Raw genomic sequence first — 23,297 nt, 5'->3', positions numbered from 1 at the left:
CAAATCAAAACCACCAAAACCCTAAATGAAGAATAAGAAACGAAAGCAAAAACACTTACCTCTATTTCCAGCTGATGATGGTCGAACAACGTCACCGACAAACTCAATGACGCACCACGCACACACCCTCCACTATTACTCACACACCCTCCACAATTACTCGCACACCTTTCGTTTTCAACTTTCACCGCGACAAAAAGATGAACTTCCACCGAATTCACTTAACACTCATGACCTAACTTTTTAGTGCTGATGGAAGACATAACGCACATGTTAAAATCTTGCATCTAATATGTTATATAATATTAATTTAATTAATTTTTAACAGAAAAAAATGCCATTTAACACGTGTCAACACGTGTCTCAATCTGAACAACCACGTGTTGCAACATGAGGAGTCTACTTGGAACGCCGTTTGCCACGCACTCACAGACTTAACGCCGTTCACAAATTAGGGACTAAAATCAGTAGTTTCAAATTCATGAGGACCAAAATGGTTTAACGTTTGCGGGAGGGACCATTTCCAAAAAATGATAATAGTTGAGGGACTAAAAACATAATTAACCCTTTATTTTTTTGCATACCTTTTACCTTTTTAGTTTGTTTGTTTTCTTGTTTTCTTTACTTCATCATCATATTCAAGATTTAAATTCACATGATTTAAAGCAACTTTTATGGAAAAAAAAATTGTTTGAATTCTTAATTACCATTCACATAAAAATGATAAATCCGTAAATTAAACACATTTATAAAATTGGTCATAATATAAATGTTTTACATTATAGATAATTATTTTAATTTAAAACAAATTAAAATAGAAAATATTAATTTTAAAAGATGGTCAAGAGTAAAATTAAATAAATAATTACTTTAATTTAAAAATTAAAAAAATTAAAAAAATTAAAAAAAAAAGAAAATAAATATGAGTAATCAAAAGAAATTCTCATTATATAATAGTATAAACAGTGTAGATAAAAAATATATGATTATTTTAATTACGAATTTTTTTTCATAGTATATACCGGGGAAAAAAAAAACTTAAATGATTGAAAAAGGTGATGTTGAAAGAGTAGGTTGGTGGACACATGATGTGATGATTTGCAAATTAACGATGGGTAGATTAAAACTGTAAGTTAAAGAGTTATTTAGATGATATCACATTCAAGTTGGGCTTAAAGTCTAACACGCATTTAGTACGAATTTGACCACATAAACTAAGGATTTATTCTAGTAATATTAATTAACCAGTTTCAAGATAATAAACTTATTAAAATGTGGATGTGATCCATATTATCATTGAAGTGCGATGATGATGACAAAAAAGTAACATATGATTTTAATCCATAAATTATCTTGTTGGTTCGTTATCGGGTTGATTCAGATTGAATCAAAGAATTTTAATTTTTTTAAATATAACGTGATTTACTTAATTAGTGAGTTAAACAAATTTGAGTTGGTTGAATTAGTCGGTAATCCAATTATGTAGATTAACAATTTAATGTTTTTAAATACTAAAACATTATTTAATAATATTATTTTAATTTTTGATTTCTATCCGTATAACAGTTTGTTAAAATAGGTGAACATTTTAATTGAACTTGTATAAAAAATATATAATTACTAATTAGGTCTCCTAATGTTTTGGTTTAGTTCAATTTGGTCTCAATACTTTTTGTTAGTTCAATTTAGTACCCAAATTATTTAAAATTGTTCAATTTAGTTATCTTCTTCCCGTTAAATTGGAGTTAATCCCGTGTTTGTACAAGACACATGTCAAAAGTGAAAATTTTTAATTTTTTTATAATTTTTTTTTAAAAAAATTATAATCTGCTACATGTTAGATTATTGTCGTGCTACGTGGCAATGTTTACAGTTATGACATGTGCTAGTGGTAAAACTTGTTTTCAATTTAGTCCTCTATTTTAAATTTTTTGTTCAATTTAATACCCATATTTTTTTAAACGATCCAATTTTGTTCTTTCTAATTTGAGACCAAATTAATAAATAAGCTTAATTACAACTTATATATATATATATATATATATATATATATATATATATATATATATATATATATATATATATATATATATATATATATACATGTTACAGTAATTTTTTAATATATACATTAAATCACTATACCTAAATACTCAAATCATTTTATTTTTTATATTTGGGTTAAATATGTTTTTGGTCCCTCAAGTTTCAGCGAAATTTGGATTTAGTCCCTCATCAAAACTTTTGACCAATTTAGTCCTTCATCTTTCAAAATGCGTGAATTTAGTCCTTTTAACCAAATTTTGTTAAGTTTATCTGACGTTTCAAGCGTATTTCATGATAGTATTTAAATTATTTACACTGTTTAACACATTTTTGCTTCAATATTAACTTAAATACTATCATGAAATGCGCTTGAAACGTCAGATAAACTTAACAAAATTTGGTTAAAAGGACTAAATTCACGCATTTTGAAAGATGAAAGACTAAATTGGTCAAAAGTTTTGATGAGGGACTAATTCCAAATTTCGCTAAAACTTGAGGGACCAAAAACATATTTAACCCTTTATATTTTTACCTTTATAATTTTTTACACTTGAATTTGTTGACACTTGAAAAAAAGAAAATAATTTGAATATTTAGCTGTAGTGATTTGATGTATAAATTAAAAATAATTATTTTAATATATATATATATATATATATAAAAGTTATAATTAAACTTATTTACTAACTTGATCTCAACTTGAAAAGAACAAAATTTTATCTTTTTAAATAATCGGGGTACTAAATTGAACCAAAAATTTTAATAGAAGACTAAATTGAAAACAAATTTTACCACTGCCATGTTTCATGACTGTAAGTTGCCACATGACACAACACGTGACAAATTATAATTTTAAAAAAATTTAAAAATTAAAAAAATTAAAAGAAAAATTTAAAAATTTCGCGGCTTAAAACGTGTCTTGTACGAATACTGTGTAAACTCTAACTTAAAAAAAATGAATAAATTGAAGTATTTTAAATAATTGAGGGTATTAAATTGAACCAACAAAAAATGTGGAGACTAAATTGAACTAAACAAAAAAATTAAGAGACCAAATCAGTAATTATACCTATCAAAAATAAGGAATTTGGTAAATTTATTTCGATCGTACTTCTATAAAAATTTGAACCAATCAATCCATTTAGATTGTCCCGCAATAGATATGTAAAATAATTTTGAAAAACAAAATATTCTTAAGTCAATTAATCCTCTAATCTATCTATCTGTGATGGATTATAAATTTTCTGACTCACAGAAAAAATAAGTTAGATCGAATTAATTTATTATTATCTCTAACCGTGCTTGAGTAACCTGTTAACCCAAGTAAACTGCGTTAACACACACCTAATAAGAAGCTACGTGCATGTCTTTAATATGAATTTTGCAGTTGTTGATGTCCCTACTACTTGCCAACTATGCCAATATTCAATGATTTTTTTTTTTTTTTATGGGAATGAGTGTGGTGTGGCGGAGAAACAGAGAATGAGATAAACATAGTTAGGTCTTTGATTTAATTAAAGAGAATGCTGCAAAGTCTGAAGAAAATATCTGAGTTTCATTTTGGTGGAAAGGGAATTTTATAATAAAAAAAAGTTAGAAACAAACACTGCAACGAGATCAAAACTATTGCAAGAATGGGTTGAATACCTTATCTCTTTCAATACGATATTAATACATGCAAATTGATAAGGGTTTGCTAAAATCTTAATAAAGGGTTTTTGGAATCCACTCAAATAATGAGATAAACCCAAATCACAAGGTTCAAACTAATTTATAATTTTTTTTATGTTGAAAATTAAAAGATGTTATACAATGTTATTAAAATATTTTTAAAATTAAATCTAGGATTCTCAATCCTATAATCAAAGTAAGGAAACTAGAAAGGATAAGGACTTGGAACTTCCTATTTTTATATTTTATTGTTTATTAATACATTTATATTTGTCTCTTTGTTGTTATCAAATCTCGTTATTTTATTAGCCAATTGAGTTTACAAAGTTAAAAGTGCATGCAATAAAAAAATATCATAAAATGTTGATACTTAGTCAATAAAAATAATTATATTTTTTCATCGTAAAGAGATAAGCAACTTTCTAATCTAGAAACCCAACAAGGTTAACAATCAAGTAAGACAAAAAAAAAAAAAAAAACTTGTAAATAATGTATCTTTGGCATAAACCAAGAACACTTACCATAGTTTATTTTAACCCAAATACCCTACATATTAACTTTAAAATGAAACTTTTGCAAGAACCTGTCACTCAAGCCATTGGCCAAAGAGTATGAAGTTTAAGAAAAATATAAGTGGTTCTTCCAATATTAAAAAAAATAAAAAATAGATGTAAATTTTTCTATAATTATTTGTAATGTTTATTACAATTTTTATTCTGAAAAATAATCCACAAAAAATATTCTTCAAGTCATGGGTTTATTACCTTTGTATCACGTTCAACTCTAATTAGTAAAAATAATTCACAATTGTTTATTACTCATCATAGCGGTTCTTTATTGGTAAAAATCTTCAACTCTAATTAGTTTTTTGAGAGAGAATTAAAAGGACATATATAAGACCAATTAAATAATATGTTTATTATTTTTGTATGACGTTCAACTTTTTTCATTTTTATTTAATGTGAAACTTAGATTCATACTTGAGTTTTTTAACAAATTCTAACATTAATAAATACAGATCTCACATATCAACTGACCAAATTACTTTATAATATGTAGGTGAATTTGAATTTCATCTACAAATTAATTTTGTTGTATTAAATTAGACTTAAATTGAACTTCTTGATATAATATCAAGCAGGTCTATTATATCATCCGTTATCTAGTCATCCATCAATATATAATCACATAATCAAAATATAAAAGATGTGTTTATAAGTACCTATGCAAACCTTATCATACAATCAATGTTATAAATTTGAATTAAGTTTAAAGTTTATTTTTAATTATGAATTATCATTTAATTACTAAAAATATAATTGGAGAATGCATTATTTTGTATGACTTTTTTTCCAATTGAAAGAAAAGACAAAATAGGAAACATAAATAACAAAAAATTATGTATAAAAATGGAAGAAATTTATGGAAAATACTAATGTAACATGTTTTATGACAGAGAAGACAGTGATAAATCATATTACTTTGTTTTTGTCTCTCTTTATTTTAGAAAGTGGCCATCAACGTCGAAATGCAACATGGTAGCACCCAAATGAAGGATGGAAATGTTACATAAGAGGGTTTGGTTGGACTAGGAAAAACAATCATTCAAATGGAGGCCTACACCTAATTTTCTCACAAACTTACATGATCAATAACCTTCAAACAAACTTTATTCATCACACATATACGAGCTTCAACATCCACTAGGTGCATAAAGGCCATGAAAAAAAAAAGGTAGAAAGAGAAATTAATTGCCAAAATTATTGATAAAATAAAAGGAAATAAAAAATAATAATTGTCAATAACATGAACTAGGGTCTAGGAGCACAATATCAAGTATTTTCATAACATTATTACGAGAAAGTGACTTAAAGATTTTAATATCTCAGTATTAAGATTTTAAGTGTGAGTTTGATGTCATATTAAATAAGAATGAATCTAAAAAATAGTATATAAAGAAGACTCACGTAGACATTATTTTGTGATTGTATATTAAAATACAGTATCTTTCACTTTCTTACAAGAAATTCTACGACTAATTAGTACCGAAATTTTCTAATCCTAACAAAAATCCAAGAGTCTTAAGGCTTTGTTTAAACAGGGATGGATTTGAACGAGTGGATTTAAGTGAATTTGAGTAGGTTTTAGAGATGAATGTGAAGTTGTTTGCACCACAGGAAAAATTGTGTAATTTAGTTTATTTAAATGGATTTGAGAGGATGTGAAAGTTAACGAGTGATATGATAAATTTAATAAATTAAAAAACTATTTTAGTTAAAAAAATTATTATTGTATTTATTATTATTACTATTTTATAATTACCTACCAAAAATTGTCCAACACATCACAATGAAGTCTCCCTAATGAGATATGGTGTTCCTTTGTTGAGCTAGGGCCAATGGTAGGACCTCCACTACCCAAAAGAAGAAAAAAAAAAAGTAGTGAGTTGGAGTAGCACAAGCATGATGAGGACAAAGCATTGAGCTGAAGGGGAAGTGTAGCACAAACTTTAGCTTAGGATAATGTTTTGCATTAGGAGAGCCATTGTTTAGGTTTCATATTGTTGACTCAAAAGTCACTTTATTAATTCAATCTTAGGGTTTCATCTATTCACTCCTTATTACCTTGCCTCATGCAATTGATATACTCAGTTTGAATACAAAGCAAGATAAAAAAAAAAAAAAAAAAAAAAAGAGTTTGGTTTTGTATTGAAAGACCCAGTATTCAATATGCCTAAAAATGAAATTTGCATGCCCATTTAAATACATATACCCAGTTAATTGTTTGTTTAATACATTACAAAAAAAGGCCATTCCGAAATTTATTTTAAAATAGACTTTTTAAAATGAAATAATATATTGCAAGAAAAAGCTCATTCTAAAACAAATGAGAAGTGCCCAAAAGTTGCATAATAGGCAAGAAGAAACACCCCAAAATTTATGGGATATTATTGATTTTGTTAGGGTAAACGGGCCCAGTATTGAGGTGTGCAGTTAAAAATTATGGGCGTGCAGGAAGAAAAGGCCTTGAACTATATCTAAGGCCTAAACCCATGTTAGAGGTTCACATCAGAATTCAGAAAGTTAATCGACCACAAGGGGAGGGGAAAGTGAATACATTTTTAAAATTTTGTTTTAAAGTAAATATTTTTTTGCAAGATGATGTATTTAAATGAAATTTTCTACTTTTACGAGAAAAGGATAAAATATATATTTTTTCAAATAAAATTCAACTTGTCAAGATCAGATTTTAGATAAGTTATATGACGTGATTTGTATAGATTAGTTAATAAATTGATTTTAGAAAGTAAATTTCTCTGAATTAATTCATATTTGCGGATAAATTTGTAAAAAAAAAAAACAGGTTATACACTAAGAAAAATGAGTAAAGTGATGTTTTAAAAATATTATTGAGTAAAGAAACTGGAACAAATTTCTAGTAATAATTGATTGAAGATATATACATATAAGAATATATTAAATGATATTACGAGCACATAAAAAAACGTATAAAGAACTCAAAATAAAGAAATTCTAACAAATAAAGATATAAAAACCTTTATACTGGTTCATGTTTATCTGGAACTACATATAGTTAAAATTGCCCTAATTTTAATTAAGTCGTTTCATTATTATTATTATTATTATTATTATTATTATTATTATTATTATTATTATTATTATTATTTTTAAATCTAATTACAACCGCAACCTACATGCAGTGAAATACTATTACACAAGATGTACAAATTTATTAAAAACTAATCAATAAAACAACCCCACCATGTAAAAATATATTACATGAATATATCAAACCTAAGTTTACACAATATTACCCGATAATTTTAAGTATAAACTCTCTTAAAAAATCTATAAATAAAATTAGTTTTTGGGTTCCTGTAGAATTCTTGGAAACTAAATGAATGTTTGGAAAAAAAAAAAAATTATTAGCTTCAAAGTTTTTTTGCAGAAAACCTATTATACGAATCGGTCTAATAAACTATTTAAGGATAATCAATTATAGCTCGAATAGGAAAACTTTACAAAAACAATCTAATGGAGTATTTTGAGTGATAAACAAACAAATATCAACAAAATCAATTTTAATCTATGAAAATAACATTTTTTTTTACATACTAACCGTGGACATGTTTAAGAATAATGGTGAGAAGACGATAATTGAATAAATAGTGAAGATATTATGAATGTATGGTTGGTTCCGGAATATGAATATGGTGGAAACATAATAGCCATAGATTGACTCAGAAAAACTAAAATCCATTTTGGAATTTTGACACGCTTGTTTATGTTTAATTAGGTCAAGAATATGGGGTGGAATTTTACAACGTTGAGGCCACGTTTAAGTCATCTTTTTTCTTAGTAGTGCTCGTGGAATTTCGTGCTAGCAACCTTTGTCAACCACTTTTGAAAATGGACTCATACCTGTCTTTTCTTTATTTGCTTAATCTATATACAGTGTTTATAGGGTTTCAACATTCACATTACACGCTTTGTTTCTATTATCATCTTCCATCTGGGAAATTCGATGAGGATAATCAATAATTCAACTCTTCGTGTCAACGACATCAACTTCAGTTTACCACAGATTCAATTGCGTGAACCAAAAGGAGAAAAATTTTCTTCACGTTCGTTCATCGGAGAAAAAACAAATGAGAGGAAATTATCACCGGAGATTTCACAAGTGTAACCTTCACGAATATTGTTAGTGTGAGGGAGAAAAAATATCGTTCAAAATTTCAAGTTGAATAAATATAAGGTTAATTTAGAGCATGTGAATATTTTATAAGTTAATTTTATAAAACTGAATTAGATTTGAAGTTCATTTCTTAATAAATATAAAAACTATCACTTAGAATTATAAATTTCGTTTTTATTGGATATATATCATTTCATCCCTATTAGATTACTATGAAACTCTTCATTAATGTTTTGTTCTACACATGATAGTTCAACATCAAAGAAGTATATTAGAAACCTTATAACGACTAAAAAAAGACATGAATATACTTAAAATCCGATTCTTAACGAGACTAACGATATAACAATCACTTTTAGGCAAATGTAAGTTTATTTTATTTTTATAAACCGAATTAATAAATGTTGTTGTAAGTGATAGATAAATAATTATTGAATAAATGTTTTTGTAAGAGATTATTCCGTGAATGTTAAATCAAGTTGGATGGAAAACAAACCCAAAGAGTAATAAATTATCAAATGAAGAATTGGACCAGTATAAAGAAAAAGAAACATGGAATATTATTTGACATTTCAATTTCAAATTAATTACTCAAATATTTAGGTTTGCCATGACTGTAAGTGTCGATCAAGAGAACACAATCAGTTCCTTTCACCGTTTTAATATAAAAATTGTTACCCAAGTATTTTAATTACTTACAATACTGAAATAATTAAGAATATTAAATGAACCAAACTCTCGTTTTTAAAAGATAGATGCGAAATTAATAAATATAGCAGAGGAAAATATTAATATTTTGAAGGATGACAGATTTACATTTACATTCCACCCACCACCTAATTCAATTCCTATTCAACTAAAAAAAGAAACTTTTAATTCCACCACCCTACTATGTTGACTGAAAAACCAAACCCACGGCGCCGGAAATGTTCTCCTGCAACGCTGTCTGAATGGAGTGACGGTGCTCCCCCTCGTACGTCACAACCAACATCGTCGGATCGTCCGAAGCACGTTCCACGTGTTTCCTCGCCGGACATCCTCTCACCGTACTGCACTTGTAATAACCCCTGACAAAAACATAACAAATCAACGTCAGTTAACAAAGTGTTGACTAAAGTCAACGCAAAATCACTCATCATCACTCACCTCGGATACGGTGATCCCTTGATCGGCTTCTGCCCGTACTTCCTCCACGAGAACTCGTCCGACGGAATATCGGCGATTTTCGTACTTATCGCCGGCACTCTCACCGTCTTCTTCACCCGATTCTTCCTGAAAGAAAAAAATAATTTAATAAAAATTAAAAATAGAAAACAATAAGACGCTTAGGTCAACATTCAAAGCTAACAATAATAATGAAGGTAGAGATACTAGAGTCGTGTTTGGTAAATTCTATTTTGTTGTTTTTATTGTGAGACATAATTTCTGAAAGAAACGTGGATTGACAAACGCGGCACAGGACAAAAAAGTCAGAGAAAAAAAAAACACTTTGGTGTCAGTGTCACGCGTGGCTTGTGACTCTTTCCATTGAATGCCTTTAACTGCACTACTACCGAAATCGTTGACTCTAGAACGTAGACTCGGGCCGAGTCATGCCCCGAGTCAAACGCTGAGGTGCGACGAGGGTGTACCTTCTCTTAATGCAGTGGCACTTGGTGGAGCCGGAGACGTCGTCGGAGTGGTCGTGGCACCGCTTCTTGACGAGAGGCGGTTTCCCGGAGGAAGAAGGCGGCGGAGGCGAGGTGAGGAAGAGAGAGGAGGCTTGGTTGCCGTTGGAGACGCTGCCGTCGGCGGTGATGGCGGAGGAGATGAAGGAGGAGGAGTTGGAGGAGACGCTGAAGGTTTCTTTGGAGAATTCGAGATCCAAGGACTTATTGTTGGTGGCGGCGAAGATGTTAGGTTTGGTGAAATCGAGAGTGAGAGTGTGCGAGTGGGTGGGGGCGAAGGTGGTGGGAGGTTGGTGGACGGTGACCGGGTTAGCCGGTGGAGTGGGTTGGTTATTTGAAGGGAGAGGCGCGCGACGGAAACGGGCGTGGCCGGTTCGGTTGAGCAAAGAGATGAGCTTTTTGAAGTTTGAAACGGTTGCTTGGGTGAGGTGAGTGTTGAGATGAGAGGGTTGGTTGGAGAGAAGATGAATGAAGTTTTCCATTCCCTTGAGACCCTCCATGGCTGCTTCTTGAATTGCCTTCTGTTCCTCCATTTTCGGCAAGCTCATCAACTCCATCGCCATTTTCGCTTTTCTCTTCTCTCTGGGTCTCACTCAGAACGCCATGGAAATGGAAGGAAGAAGAGAGGAAGGTTTAGTTTTGTTTTGTTGAGAAGAGGAAGAGGAAAGAGTGGGGGGACACAGCAAGATATAATGGGGACAACCTTATGTCACAAAATATAAATCTTTTTTTTTTAAATATATTTATAATTTTTTTTTATTTATGAAAACGAGAAATCTTAGAATATTCAATCCACCAAATAGGTAAATGTCAACTTATAGATTCTTTCGCAAAGGTTACTTATGTGTTTACTTGTTGTTAAACTAGATCGTAAACCCATTTGTATTAAAAATATTTACTGTAATTAATAATATATAATATATTACTTAAATGAATATTTTTAAATACATAATGTAGATTCTTTCTGACTGATTAAGCGTTAATGTATATATAATATGAATGGGTGATAGAGGTTGAATAGAACTTGTACACAACCACTGTAATGTATTAATTTAACACAGCAGAAAAAAAAAGTTGAAAAAATGGTCACCCTTTATTCCTTGATCCACGTGGTTGAAAGAAAGAAAAAAAAAAGTAAGAAAATTGTAATACGACAGGATAAGAATGTTTTGAATTAAAAATTTGGGTGAAAGACTAATCTTTTGTTCGCATATTGAAAATCAGAATAAGAATAATCTGAAATTATAGAACTAGAATATCTAGGTTGAACGGCTTTAACAAGTTGTACAAATAGTAAAAAAAAATAAAAATGAATAACTGGTTTATGAAATAATATGAAATCGTACAAAAAAGAAATTTTCCATTACCTAATAATTTCTTAATAGAGGCTTTAGATGAAAACCAATAAAGAAAAGCCAACCAAAAAAGAACGTATAATTTTAAATTATAATGCATGGCTGCATGTTATTCTTCCATCTTAATTATAGTTTTTCTTTTTCTAATGAGAGTACAAGACTTTTTGATAGATACAGGCGTTAAATCGGAGAAGGAGTGAGAAAGAAGGAAAGAAGAAAAAGAGAGAGAAAAAATTGTTTAGATAACAAAAGAGAAATAATAAAATGATAATAGGTGGTTTAATAGATGAGATAAAGTAAAAAAAATATTAATAATTTAGGAAATAATTAATAAAATAAAATTTTAAAAAGTAGAAATTTTGGCTAAAATAATTTTAAATTAAACTAAAAAAACGGTATACAATATAGTAAATATAAAATATATTTTAAATATTAGTAAATTGAAATAAATTGCTTTAAATTCTTTAAAATTTAAATTAATTACTTTTATTTTATTTATTACTTTAATATTTTTTTATTTTTTATCTACGAAAATAATTATTAATACAAAATTGACATACATTTTTGGTTATGATTTATTTATAAATTATTTTTGTCTAGTTTTTGGCAATTAATCTATTCATTATTTTATGTCTTTTGCTTACTTGTTGTTACAACAAATAGTCACTGTAGTTTAAAACAAATATACTCTTGATGATCCCTCAATGAGAAAAAAAAGCCTGTACGCAGAAAATAACTAAAACCGTAGTTTATTATTTATTATTATTTAAACTATGATCCTCTCATTTTAAATAACAAATCAAATGTATGGGTTTAATATAAGGGTGCAAAATAGATCTTACCTATTTGACCCGGTCTGTCCTTAGCTTGTCCAAAATATAAAGGTTTGGACTAACCCATAAACAGAAATGGATCAATAATCATAACTCGTCATGTATGAGACGGACTAACGGACTGATCGGGTTGACCAGTCAATTATATATACTTTTTTAATTTGTTTTCAAATTTTTTCAAGTTTTTTAAACTTTTTAATTTTTTAAATTTCTTTATATATACATATAAATTAATATTAAAATTATATTTAATGAAATAAAATATTTTTTATACTTTTAATTGATTAATTAATATTTTTACTTAGATAAAATAAAATAATCATTATACTTACATATTAAAATACTCTATTTTAGCTAATAATTGAGACTTAACTTGTAGGTATTAATGATTTAAATTACAATATTATTATATATTAACATATTTAAAAAATATAACATAAAAAGTTAATCTTTTTAATTATTTTTATTTTATTGTATTTTTTTAAAATGGACCAATGGGTCGAGATAGGCCGAATCGTATTTTGTCCTGTCAAATTGGCAGGATGGATTAGAATGGACTCACGAGTTGAAATCTTCAACCTAATCTATCCTTTTTAATATGGCTTGACGGGCTGGCTGTTAGACCCGGTCTATTTTGCCATACTTAGTTCGATAGAATTTTTTGTCCTCTAAGTTTTATTTAAAAATAAACTTTAAATGAATAAAAAAAATAAAACAGTTTATAAATTGTGGATAAACCTTTATTATTTTTTCATTTGAGTTTTTTCTAGGTTTAGTTATATACCATATATGTTTGTGCTTGGTGAAACATATATATGAGTCTTTTAGAAAACATAATGTGATAAACGTACAATGTATCGGGGTGGTTCTAACATTTTATATTGACAATATTTTAGCTTTTATAATATTTATGACATTGTTGATGAGTTCTTTTATTCTGATATAAGAATATATACTAGTATATAAATAGTAAAATCTTAAAAAATGAAAAAATATATTAGTACAAACTTTAAGCATAAATTTTGTAATAGTGGAGTGTGAGATTGGCATCTTATAGATAGAAGAAATCTCTTTCACAAAAGCCCTTATGATCTGTATCTCACAAAGTGCATTTTAGTATTTTATTTTAACGGTGCCACTTATTTTAAATTTAAATACTTCACTGCGATTAATCGGTATCAAATACACCACGCGTTAATCGGAGATTCGTCGACAAAAAGAAAATGTTTTCTTTCTTATAATTCTAATTATCAAAGTAAACAGATATTTTATACGCTGAAAAAACTGTTAAAAATATGATAATTTATTTTTATACAATGAGATAGGGTTTTGATAGGTTATTCAATCAATTCACGACGCTATAAAATACATTCTAGAAGGATATGTTGGAGGATTTGATTCCTTGTTCCATATAATCTTGCTAATAAAACAATTATCATAATTCTATGTAGTGTTGGATAGGACCCCTTATTTTTAATGCCATATTTTAGTTATCCTATGATGTTTTAAACATTATTAAAATCCTTATCAGAATCTGAAGCACAAAGTCTAACTCATAGTTGTTGTTCATATATTTTACTAATCAATGGAGCATCCCATTGTGCAAGTGTTTTGTCCACCGTCAACATAAAACTATATCTTATTCAGATTTTGACCTAAATCATTCTTAAATAACAACCAACACGATCTGTTGTGCACTAAGGAAATAATTATTGGACTTTCTGCAATTTGCAAGTTGTAACTCCATAATAAAGATTCCCATATCCATTCTTTTAAAATCAATTTGGTGAGCTCTTGCGTCAAAAATACAACTTTTAGGTTAAACAAATGGAACTTGGTTAATAGTGCTTAAATTATTTGTTTATCATCATATCTTGAAGCTTCAAATTGTTCAACAAAATTAATTGAAAATATTTCAATACTAATTTTATTGGAAATTCAAGTATGATACTCGCTATCTTAAAATTTATGAGTTAAACTGATGTTTGTTGGTGTTGTATTTTTCTGATGAATCTTGTTAATATTGTATCCCTTAAGAAACCATCATATTTAGGATTTTCAACGATTTTTATTATATATTAGGTTATTATTTTTCCATTTCTCTTATTAGTTGAAGTTCTATTAAATAACTTAAATATATATATATATATATATATATATATATATATATATATATATATATATATATATATATATAATCAAATCTTTAACTTCAATTCTATTTGTATAGATACGGTAAAATTATGAGTTCAAAATGTTAGTAGCTCTGCAAACTATATCAAATCTTGCAAAATTTGAAAAACATGAAAGACCCGTTCGAACAATGTATCAAAGCCTAAACATAACAGGCCACAGTGATAAAAATAAGGGAAAAAGAGAGAAAATATGGGCCTCTGAAAATGAAGAAGCACAACCTTAAACGACACAGAAAAAATAAAGCCCATAAATTTGAAGTATTTGATACCAACTTAGGTACAAGCCCAAGAAGTAGATGCACATGTAAATATGTCAACTAGAAGTAGATGTACTCATGTATATCTAGGGTCTAAAACTAAATATTGATTTAATAACAAACGAGTTTAAGTTTAGTTCTTCTTCATAAAATTAATTTTTAAGATAAAGATTATTAAATAGATTTTATTTTTAATTAATACTAGATTTCTAACCACTTTAAATTTTATTTAATGTATGTATCTTACTAATACTGCTCCAATTATTAATTATCAATATCATAACATTTCTCAATTTCCCTCACACCAATATAAGATGTAAGATAATCCATATTCGATTAATTTCACTTAGGTCAAATAAAAATATTAAGAAAGATAAACATAAAAAGCATGAAGAAATCGTATTTCATTTGCTTCGATTTATTTTTATATCAAAGTAACTTTGCTAAGCATATCACTAAAATGTAATTTTAACTCATGCAAGTTTGTAGAATAAAATAATAGATAAAAATAAATTTCATAATAAACAAAATGTTCTTATCACGCCGATACTCTCTCATCGTTTAGAATTAATCAAACTCTAAGGTGATTTAAATGTCTTTTTATCTTTCCAACATCTGATGTGTCTTATGATAAAATCATAAGAAAATAAATATCTGAAAACATACAATATCTTGAATATATGTTAATCGACAACAATTATCTTATCTTGATGGATACATGTTCTAATACATTCAAGCGGACAATATCTTTTGTAAGCCCCTTTTCAGTGCTATAAAGTTTTGGGCCGGGCCTTTTCGGAGGTCCAAGGCCAGCCCTTCAGTAGGACCCCTACCCTAACCCCTTCCTTTCTGTTTCATTTTTCAGAAACCAGCTTCTGTTCCCTCTCTTCACCTCAAGCCAAGTTCTCTGCTAGGGCTCTCCATCCTCACGTCTTTGAGCTAGCAAAACTCTCCCCTTTTTCCAGGTAAGCTGACCTTTAGAGCTCAGGGTTCGTTCCTTCTCCTCTTTACTCTGTTTAAAACGCGTGGGTCAAGTTAGGGTTAAGACTCTTAACTTCGTGTTGTCTTCTTTTTCCAGTTTCAGCTCACTGTCATAGTTCTTAGAGCTGTTGTGCTACCTAGTTAGGGTCTGGTTGTTTTTGGAGCTCAAACGAAGGTAAGGGAAGCTAGATTCATTGGTTTTAAATCACTATTGGCTGTTTTTGGTCGTTGTATGTTTTTATGCGTGTGTGGTGTGCTTTTGTTGAATGAAATGGAGTTGCATGTGAATTTGGGAGTGGATCTGAGCTGTTTCCGCCATTGCATGTGGGTTGACAGTGGTGAACTCTGCTATTCTCGCCCAAGCGAGCTCGTCTCGCCTAGGCGAGAGTATCAGAATGCTCACCCTGGTTCTGCCTCGAGCACTCGCCCAGGCGAGGGGCTGCATTTTTGGGCGACAAGCCAGCTCGCTCAGGCGAGACAGCATCGCCTGAGCGAGAAATCGTGAAACCTTCCAGGACCCAATGTTGTAGGCTCGCCTAAGCGAGAGCCAGTCGCCTGAGCGAGACAGCTCCTCTCGCCTGGGCGACTACTCCTAGCTTGAGCGAGGCTGCTACAACGGGTGGTTCCAATTCTGTTTTCTCTCTCTGTTTGATGGATGAGTTTTGTGATTTATTTATTTACCCCTTCCTTTAAAAACCTAAAGCATGTGAATATGTTTATGTGGTTGTTTGAATCTTATGAACTAAAAATTTGTATGTTGGCATGAATAACACATGGATTTTGTTTGGTTGGTTGGTTGAGAATTTGCATGAGAATTGGATGTTTCAAGCCAAAGGTGGTGGACATGGTATGAAATATGAATTTGGTGTGATAGGCGTAATTCCACGAGTCTCGTGGGGAGACCTCATGGTGGCGTGTAGTGTATATATTAAGATATGGATTCAAGTAAGGATCGCATCCCGAAACTCTAAAGGGTCAGTGAGTCTCAGGTAGAGCAATCTGACCCAAGTGGTGAGAGTGGCGGGAGACCTTAGTCTTTGGCAGGATAATGGCCTTAGATGCTTGAAGGTTAACCTTGTGCGTGGTAGGGTGAAACCCATTGGCAATGGCTCTGCAGAGCAGTAGAGGCCACCACAAGTGCAAGCGTCCAGTGAATCCGATCTTAATATATGTATCCGGATAATCGAGTCATAGTGTTTTGCTTGCTTGTCATAGCATGAATTATGTGCCTCTGTGTTGTATGTCTGGGAATGTTTACGCACTGGTTCTTTTATACCATGATAAGATTAAATTGCACTAGCTTACCCTTGCATTTTGTGTTGTTTCTGTTATGTTTTCTCTTTTGCGATGATCACCTTCTGGTGGGAGTAGATGAGAGGGAGGTTCGAGATGGATCCGGGAGACGCAGCGGTGCGGCCTAGATTTCCTTGCTTGGATGTCTTAGGAGTAGTTCGTGGCCATGAGGCCTTTTTGTATTAGTTGCCTTGAGGGCAACCCTTTTGCAAGACTGTTAAACTTTTAGATTTGTGTTTTCTTATGGCATGGTTGTATGTCCAGGTTTTCCTCTAAGTACTCCTATGGATGACTGTAATAGTTACTTTTCGTACGTCTCATGTTGATCTGATTAGTTCTCGTTATCAAAATTTTGTGATGCTTTATTTGGTAGAGTAATCTATTAAAATGGGACGTCACATCTTTATTATTTTACTTTTGAAGTGCAAGAATCTTTAAAATTTTTGCAACTACCTAAACTATTGTCAAATCTTATTATTTTATATTTCATAGATCAATGAAAACCTAAATTACAAAATCATAACCACAAACATTTGTCTTACCATATTTTTTAAAATCTGGAAGACCTTTTACGTCAAAAAAAAGTTTTTTGAAATTTCAATTGAATACACCCCCTTGATATATATTTACTTCAAAACACATGCTTCTTAAAGATAGAAAACCTATTAACTACTGTAAGTTTAACATAACCGATGAAGATGCATCGATAGGTGTGTGTGTGTACTTGAAGGTCTAGTGTTTGAAAAATACTAATCAAGTTATAAAAATGTAAATAAACATGTGTTTCACAAATCCGCATTACAAATTATTGCTTGAAACCGATGTGACTGATATATATATGTAATTAAAAAAACATGGCTTACTGTGATTGGAGCGCTTTCATGTGATAGACAGCCTGTCTCGTGTTTGGATTTTAGTATATTTTCCACAGTACACCTCTGCACGCATTTCTCACACTAAATAGTCATGTTCAAAAATTACAAAAATAAAATCAATTTTTTCCTGCAAAAATTATTTTCTCTGCATACCTTTAGCCACACAAGATTCCCCGTTGCTGTATTTTCTTTTCTGTAGTCCTTCCTACTATAATGGCATCGTTAATATAATTAATGAACCTTTTGTAATATTTCTCACGTTATGAAAACACATTTATAGTACAAGCCGTAGAGTATTATAATACGGACATGTTTATTTTATTCTATTCACCATAAATGCTGTTACGCGATCTGTGAGTTTCATTTTGTAGCTTGCACTTTCACTAAATTTTTATTTAAATACAACGGAGCAGGTTTAATGTAATTTGATGTAGTAAAACATCACCAAACCTGGACTCACACGACATAAACATTGAAGGAAACAAACAAATAAATGCAAGTTGATAAAAACGATATGTGATGTGATGTGACAGATAAATAAATGAAGATACTAAATCTTGGAGGTTATCCTAAACCTTCCGATCCTAAAATGTTTCAGATCAAACCCTTTGGCTTCCCCGTCCGCCGCAAGCTCCGTCAAGATCCTCCCAATAACCGGAGCCATCTTGAAGCCGTGACCCGAAAACCCGCCTCCGATTACCACGTCCTTTCCGAACTCACCGCCCAAGAAATCAATGACGAAATCCTCGTCCGGTGTCATGGAGTACATGCAAGACTGTTTTATCACAGGCTCACTGGAATCAACCATGCCCGAAAACCTTTCTTCCACCCACTTTTTCAACTTCTCCATCATCACCGCCGGGCCCCACGGCCTCTTGTCGGGGTCGCACGGGTTCCCTCCGTGCACCCCCACCTTAATCAACCCCGGAAACTCCAACGTTGGTGTTCCGTAAATGTAAGTGTCCCCAAACGACGCAAACGTAGGGAACCCGGTTCCTAACGCGAATTTCCCTTCCTGCCCCTCCTTTATTCTCCAGTAACAAACGTTCGTCTCCACGGGCACTATCGGGAGTTCGACCCCGCTAACCGTTTTAACTAACCTCTGCGCCCACGCGCCCACAGTCACCACGCACTTTTTACCGCGGAATCTCTTGCCGCTTGCGGTGAAAACTTCCACGCCCTCTCCCTCTTTGTTTTTCTTGATGTCCACCACCTTGGCTTTGTCCACCAAGACGGCGCCGTTTTTGTAGGCGAGTGTCTGGAACATGGCGACGGCTTTGGTCGGCTTGATGACGCCGCCATACTCGTTGGAGACGCCCACCCAATCCTCCGGGATGTCGATGCGGCCGGCGAATTTCTCCGCGACCTGGCGGCGGCGGAGGAGTTGGAAGGGGATGGCGTGGGCCTGGCAGTAGTCGACGACGGAGCGGATTGTGGGGTCGTGAGAGTGGGCCATGTCGAAGTGTTGGGCTTTGAAGTAGACCTGGTAGCCCACTTGGGCCTCGAGCTCTTGCCAGAGTTTGTAAGACTCGATGACGAAAGGGTAGTAGTGTTTTTGGATGTAGGTGACGCGGATTGTGCGGGATTCGCCATGGGAGGAACCGCAGTGGTGGAGGAAGTCGAATTGTTCGAGGAGAAGGGTCCTGAGACCGCGTTTGGCGGCGTAGTAGGCGGTGGCGCTGCCCATGACGCCAGCTCCGACAATTATGACGTCAAACTGGGAATCTTCCATGTCTGATACTCCCTCTCTCTCTTCCCACTCACTGCAAAATGCGAAGCTACTGAGTGTGGATACCTTAATATATAGAGGGTAGATTCTTCTGTTTTCCCCTGCCACCTATTTTCCTCTCTTTTGAGGGTGTCCATTATTAAAAGATTCGTCGACAAAACTTTGTTAAAAAATATATTTTAAAATCACAGAGAAATAACACAAAAAAGCTCAATCTCGTACACACTTAAAATTGATGAAAGTGAAAATAGCTTAATTTATTAAATCAAGGAACAAAACCATTATTTGTTTTTATCTATTTCCACCTTAATCAAACAAAGCCTTACAGTGTTTCTACTCATTAGACTTGTTTCTTTCTTAATTTTGTCAGAATTTGCTCTCACTTTTTTTGTTCGTACATATATTATTTTTATCATTCTATTGCGTATTGTCAATTTGTTTTTGTTTTTTCTTCTTTTTGTCACCGTCTACTTTTTAATTTCATCTATGCATCCAAAGAAATGTATCATGATTATTAACACTTTTCTGCCATGCAATGGCTTATGTTTTTATTTGGATGAGTACAATATCCTTTTTTGTTTCCTAGAAGTAAAAATAAAAGAAGAATCACAAACATTGATTTAATAAACATAAAAAAGACGAATGTAATTAGTAATGTGATAAAAAAATGTCAAATGAAAAAAGTGAGTGGACCTTAAGTATTTATTAAAAATAAATGAAATAGGAGTATAAGAAGAGAGGGTGATAATTTTACATAATTAGATTACAATAACTTAAGGAATGACACATTAAATATACATTTAATAATTTTTTTGTTTTATTTAATTAATTATATTATTTAAAATTGTTAAGAGGAGATAATATTATTTAATTATTAATATATATATATATATATATATATATATATATATCATTATTTAAAAAAAATCAACTGACCATTAATTCAACATCTCGTCGTTGCACATAATTAATACAAATTTCATAATTAGTATAATAGAAAAATATTCATCATATATTATATTTATTTTTATTTTTTCAAATAAATGTGGTATGAGTAATCTGATTTTCTGGATGAAGATAGTATAAATATGTTAAATGTAAAAACAAGAGAGAGATTAAGGTATGTAATAACAATATTTTTTCGTTGTCTTAGTTGTTAGATAGCCATCGTGGTTAGGGTGATTATGGATTGAATTTTTAATGATCCAATCCACATTCATTTTGGATCCAAATAATTAGATTAGATTTTTTATCCAAATTCATTTTTTCAAAAAAAATAGATTGAATTTTTTAAAAATCCAGATCTAAATATTTAGATCAAGTTTAAATCAAGATCTAAATATTTGGATTAAATTCAAAATCCAAAATCCATTTTTCACAAAATAAATTCAAATTAAATTTTTTAAAACTTGTGTCCATAGGGTTGACACCATAGAATTTTACAGATTTTTTGTCGAGGCCAACGAGGCTAAATTTCAGCATGGGATGAACTTGGATGATTTTCAAACGAATTTCGGTCGGGGACGACGTGACCAAATTTGGACCAAGGTCGACTTGACAAAATTTCAGTCGAGATCGACTTGATTGGATTCGACTGAATTTCAGTCAGGGCCGATTTTGCCTAATACGACCAAATTTTGGCCAGAGCTGACTTGACCAAATATGGTCACATTTGGGCCAGGGCCTGATCAATCAAATTTCGGTCAGGGTTGACTCCATTAAATTCGTCAGCCGGGACCGACTTGACTGAACATGGCCAATTTTTTATCACAGCCGACTAAGTTGAATATAGTCAAATTTCGTTCAGGACTTACTCGACCGAATACGGCTAAATTTGGGCAAGTGCCGACTTGACCAAATTTTGGTCATGACCAACTCGATTGAATTTGGCCAAATTTAGGCCAGGACCGACTCGCCTAAATATGACCAAATTTCGGTCACGATCGACTCTGTCGAATACGACCAAATTCAGGCCACGACCAACTCGATCAAATTTTGGTCGAGGCCAACACAACCGAATTTTGACCAGAGCCGAGTCGACTGAATTCGGCCGAATTTTGGCCGTGGCCGACTCAGTTGAATACGGCCAAATTTCGATCATGACTGACTCATTTGAATACGGCCAAATTTCATCCTATGCCGTCTCAGCCGAATACGACCAATTTGGGCCAGGGCCAACTCGGCCAAATCTCAATCGGGGCCAACTCATTTGAATTCGACCGAATTTTGACTGGAGCCAACTAGGCTAAAATACAAGCAAATTTTGGTTGCGTTTTTCTCAGCCGAATACGGTCAATTTTTTTCTAGGTCAACTTAGCCCAATGCAGTCAAATTTGGGTAGGGGTGAACTCAACCGAATACTTCCAAATTTTGTCCAAGACTAGCTGGGCCAAATTTTGATCGGGATCGACTTGACAGAATTTGGCCGAATTTGGTCTCGATCAAAATTTGGCCGAATTTTGTCGAGTCGACCTTAGCCCAAATTTGGTCAAGTCGTCCTCGATTGAAATTTCCGACTGAAATTTGTTTGAAAGTCATCCAAGTTCATCCCATGCTAAAATTTGGCCTTGATGGCCTCGACAAAAAATCTGCCAAATTCTATGGTGTCAGCCCTATTGAAAATCTAATCCACATCCATTTTGGATCCAAATAATGGATGTGGATCCAAATTTATGTTCATAGGGCTGACACCAAAGAATTTGATAAATTTGGCCGAATACTTCCAAATTTTGTCCAGGACCAATTGGGTGAAATCTCGATCGAGACCGACTTGACAAAATTTGGCCTAATTCGGCCAAATTTTGTACAGGGTCACGCCAACTCAATCAAATACGACTAAATTTGGACTAGTCCGTCTCAACCTTTAGCCTAACTTAACTAAAAATATAAAGTGAAAATTTGGATTGAATATTTTGGATTATCCATTTTGAAAATTTAGATTTCGAGAATGGATATTCAATCCATAAAATATATAAACTGTAGATTAGATTGATATCCAGATTCAATAAAATGGATTTTAAATGGATTGAATTTTTAATAGAATGGATTAGATCATAAAAAAAATGGATTGGATCATAAAAATTGAATTTTTTGTCTACCCTTAATCGTGGGTCTTTCGCATTATACGTTATTTTGAGAATAATAAATCTAATTTACAACATGAAAATATTTAATGTTGTATTTAATAAATGCTATGAGCGTAATATTGATATAATCATTAACTAATATTATTTATTATATTCATTAAACATAATATATAATTAATATAGTTACACTTTATTAATGTAGATTTTATATAAATATTAAATAATACATTATATATACTTTTTAAATAGGTTAAAATACGTTTTTGGTCCCAATTTTCATAAGTTTTTTCAAATAAGTTCTAATTTTGGTTTTGTGTTCAAATAGATCTCAATTTTCCTCAATTTTGTTCAATTGAGTCCTTTTTTGCTAACACCGTTTAAATCATTAGAGATCATGAATAGTGACTGTCACGTGCCACATGTCAAAAAAACCACGAAGTGACACGTGGCAGTCACTGTTCATAACCGTTAATGATTTAAACGGTATTAGCGAAAAAAGACCCAATTGAACAAACTTGACGAAAATTGGGACCTATTTGAACACAAAACCAAAATTAGGACTTATTTGAAAAAATTTGACAAAAATTGGGACC

The 23,297-nt window shown here is 31.5% G+C and overlaps 2 protein-coding genes across 2 annotated transcripts; both read right to left on the bottom strand.

Moving 5' to 3' along the window:
• Positions 1-9,174: 9,174 nt before the first annotated feature.
• Positions 9,175-10,796, bottom strand: LOC114196171 (probable WRKY transcription factor 17). Its single transcript, XM_028086724.1, has 3 exons — positions 10,065-10,796; positions 9,580-9,705; positions 9,175-9,500 (listed from the first exon to the last, which is right to left on the bottom strand). The coding sequence occupies exons 1-3, from the start codon at positions 10,661-10,663 to the stop codon at positions 9,323-9,325; spliced, it is 903 nt and encodes a 300-aa protein (XP_027942525.1). The 5' UTR covers positions 10,664-10,796; the 3' UTR covers positions 9,175-9,322.
• A 7,447-nt stretch (positions 10,797-18,243) lies between these two features.
• On the bottom strand, positions 18,244-19,720 carry LOC114164664 (probable sarcosine oxidase). The gene has a single exon (XM_028049401.1). The coding sequence runs from the start codon at positions 19,619-19,621 to the stop codon at positions 18,440-18,442; it is 1,182 nt and encodes a 393-aa protein (XP_027905202.1). The 5' UTR covers positions 19,622-19,720; the 3' UTR covers positions 18,244-18,439.
• Positions 19,721-23,297: the final 3,577 nt, after the last annotated feature.

The sequence above is a fragment of the Vigna unguiculata genome, chromosome 9 (genome assembly GCF_004118075.2).
Source record: "Vigna unguiculata cultivar IT97K-499-35 chromosome 9, ASM411807v1, whole genome shotgun sequence".
Classification (NCBI taxonomy): Eukaryota; Viridiplantae; Streptophyta; class Magnoliopsida; order Fabales; family Fabaceae; genus Vigna; species Vigna unguiculata.
This window is presented reverse-complemented; position numbering and strand designations above follow the sequence as displayed.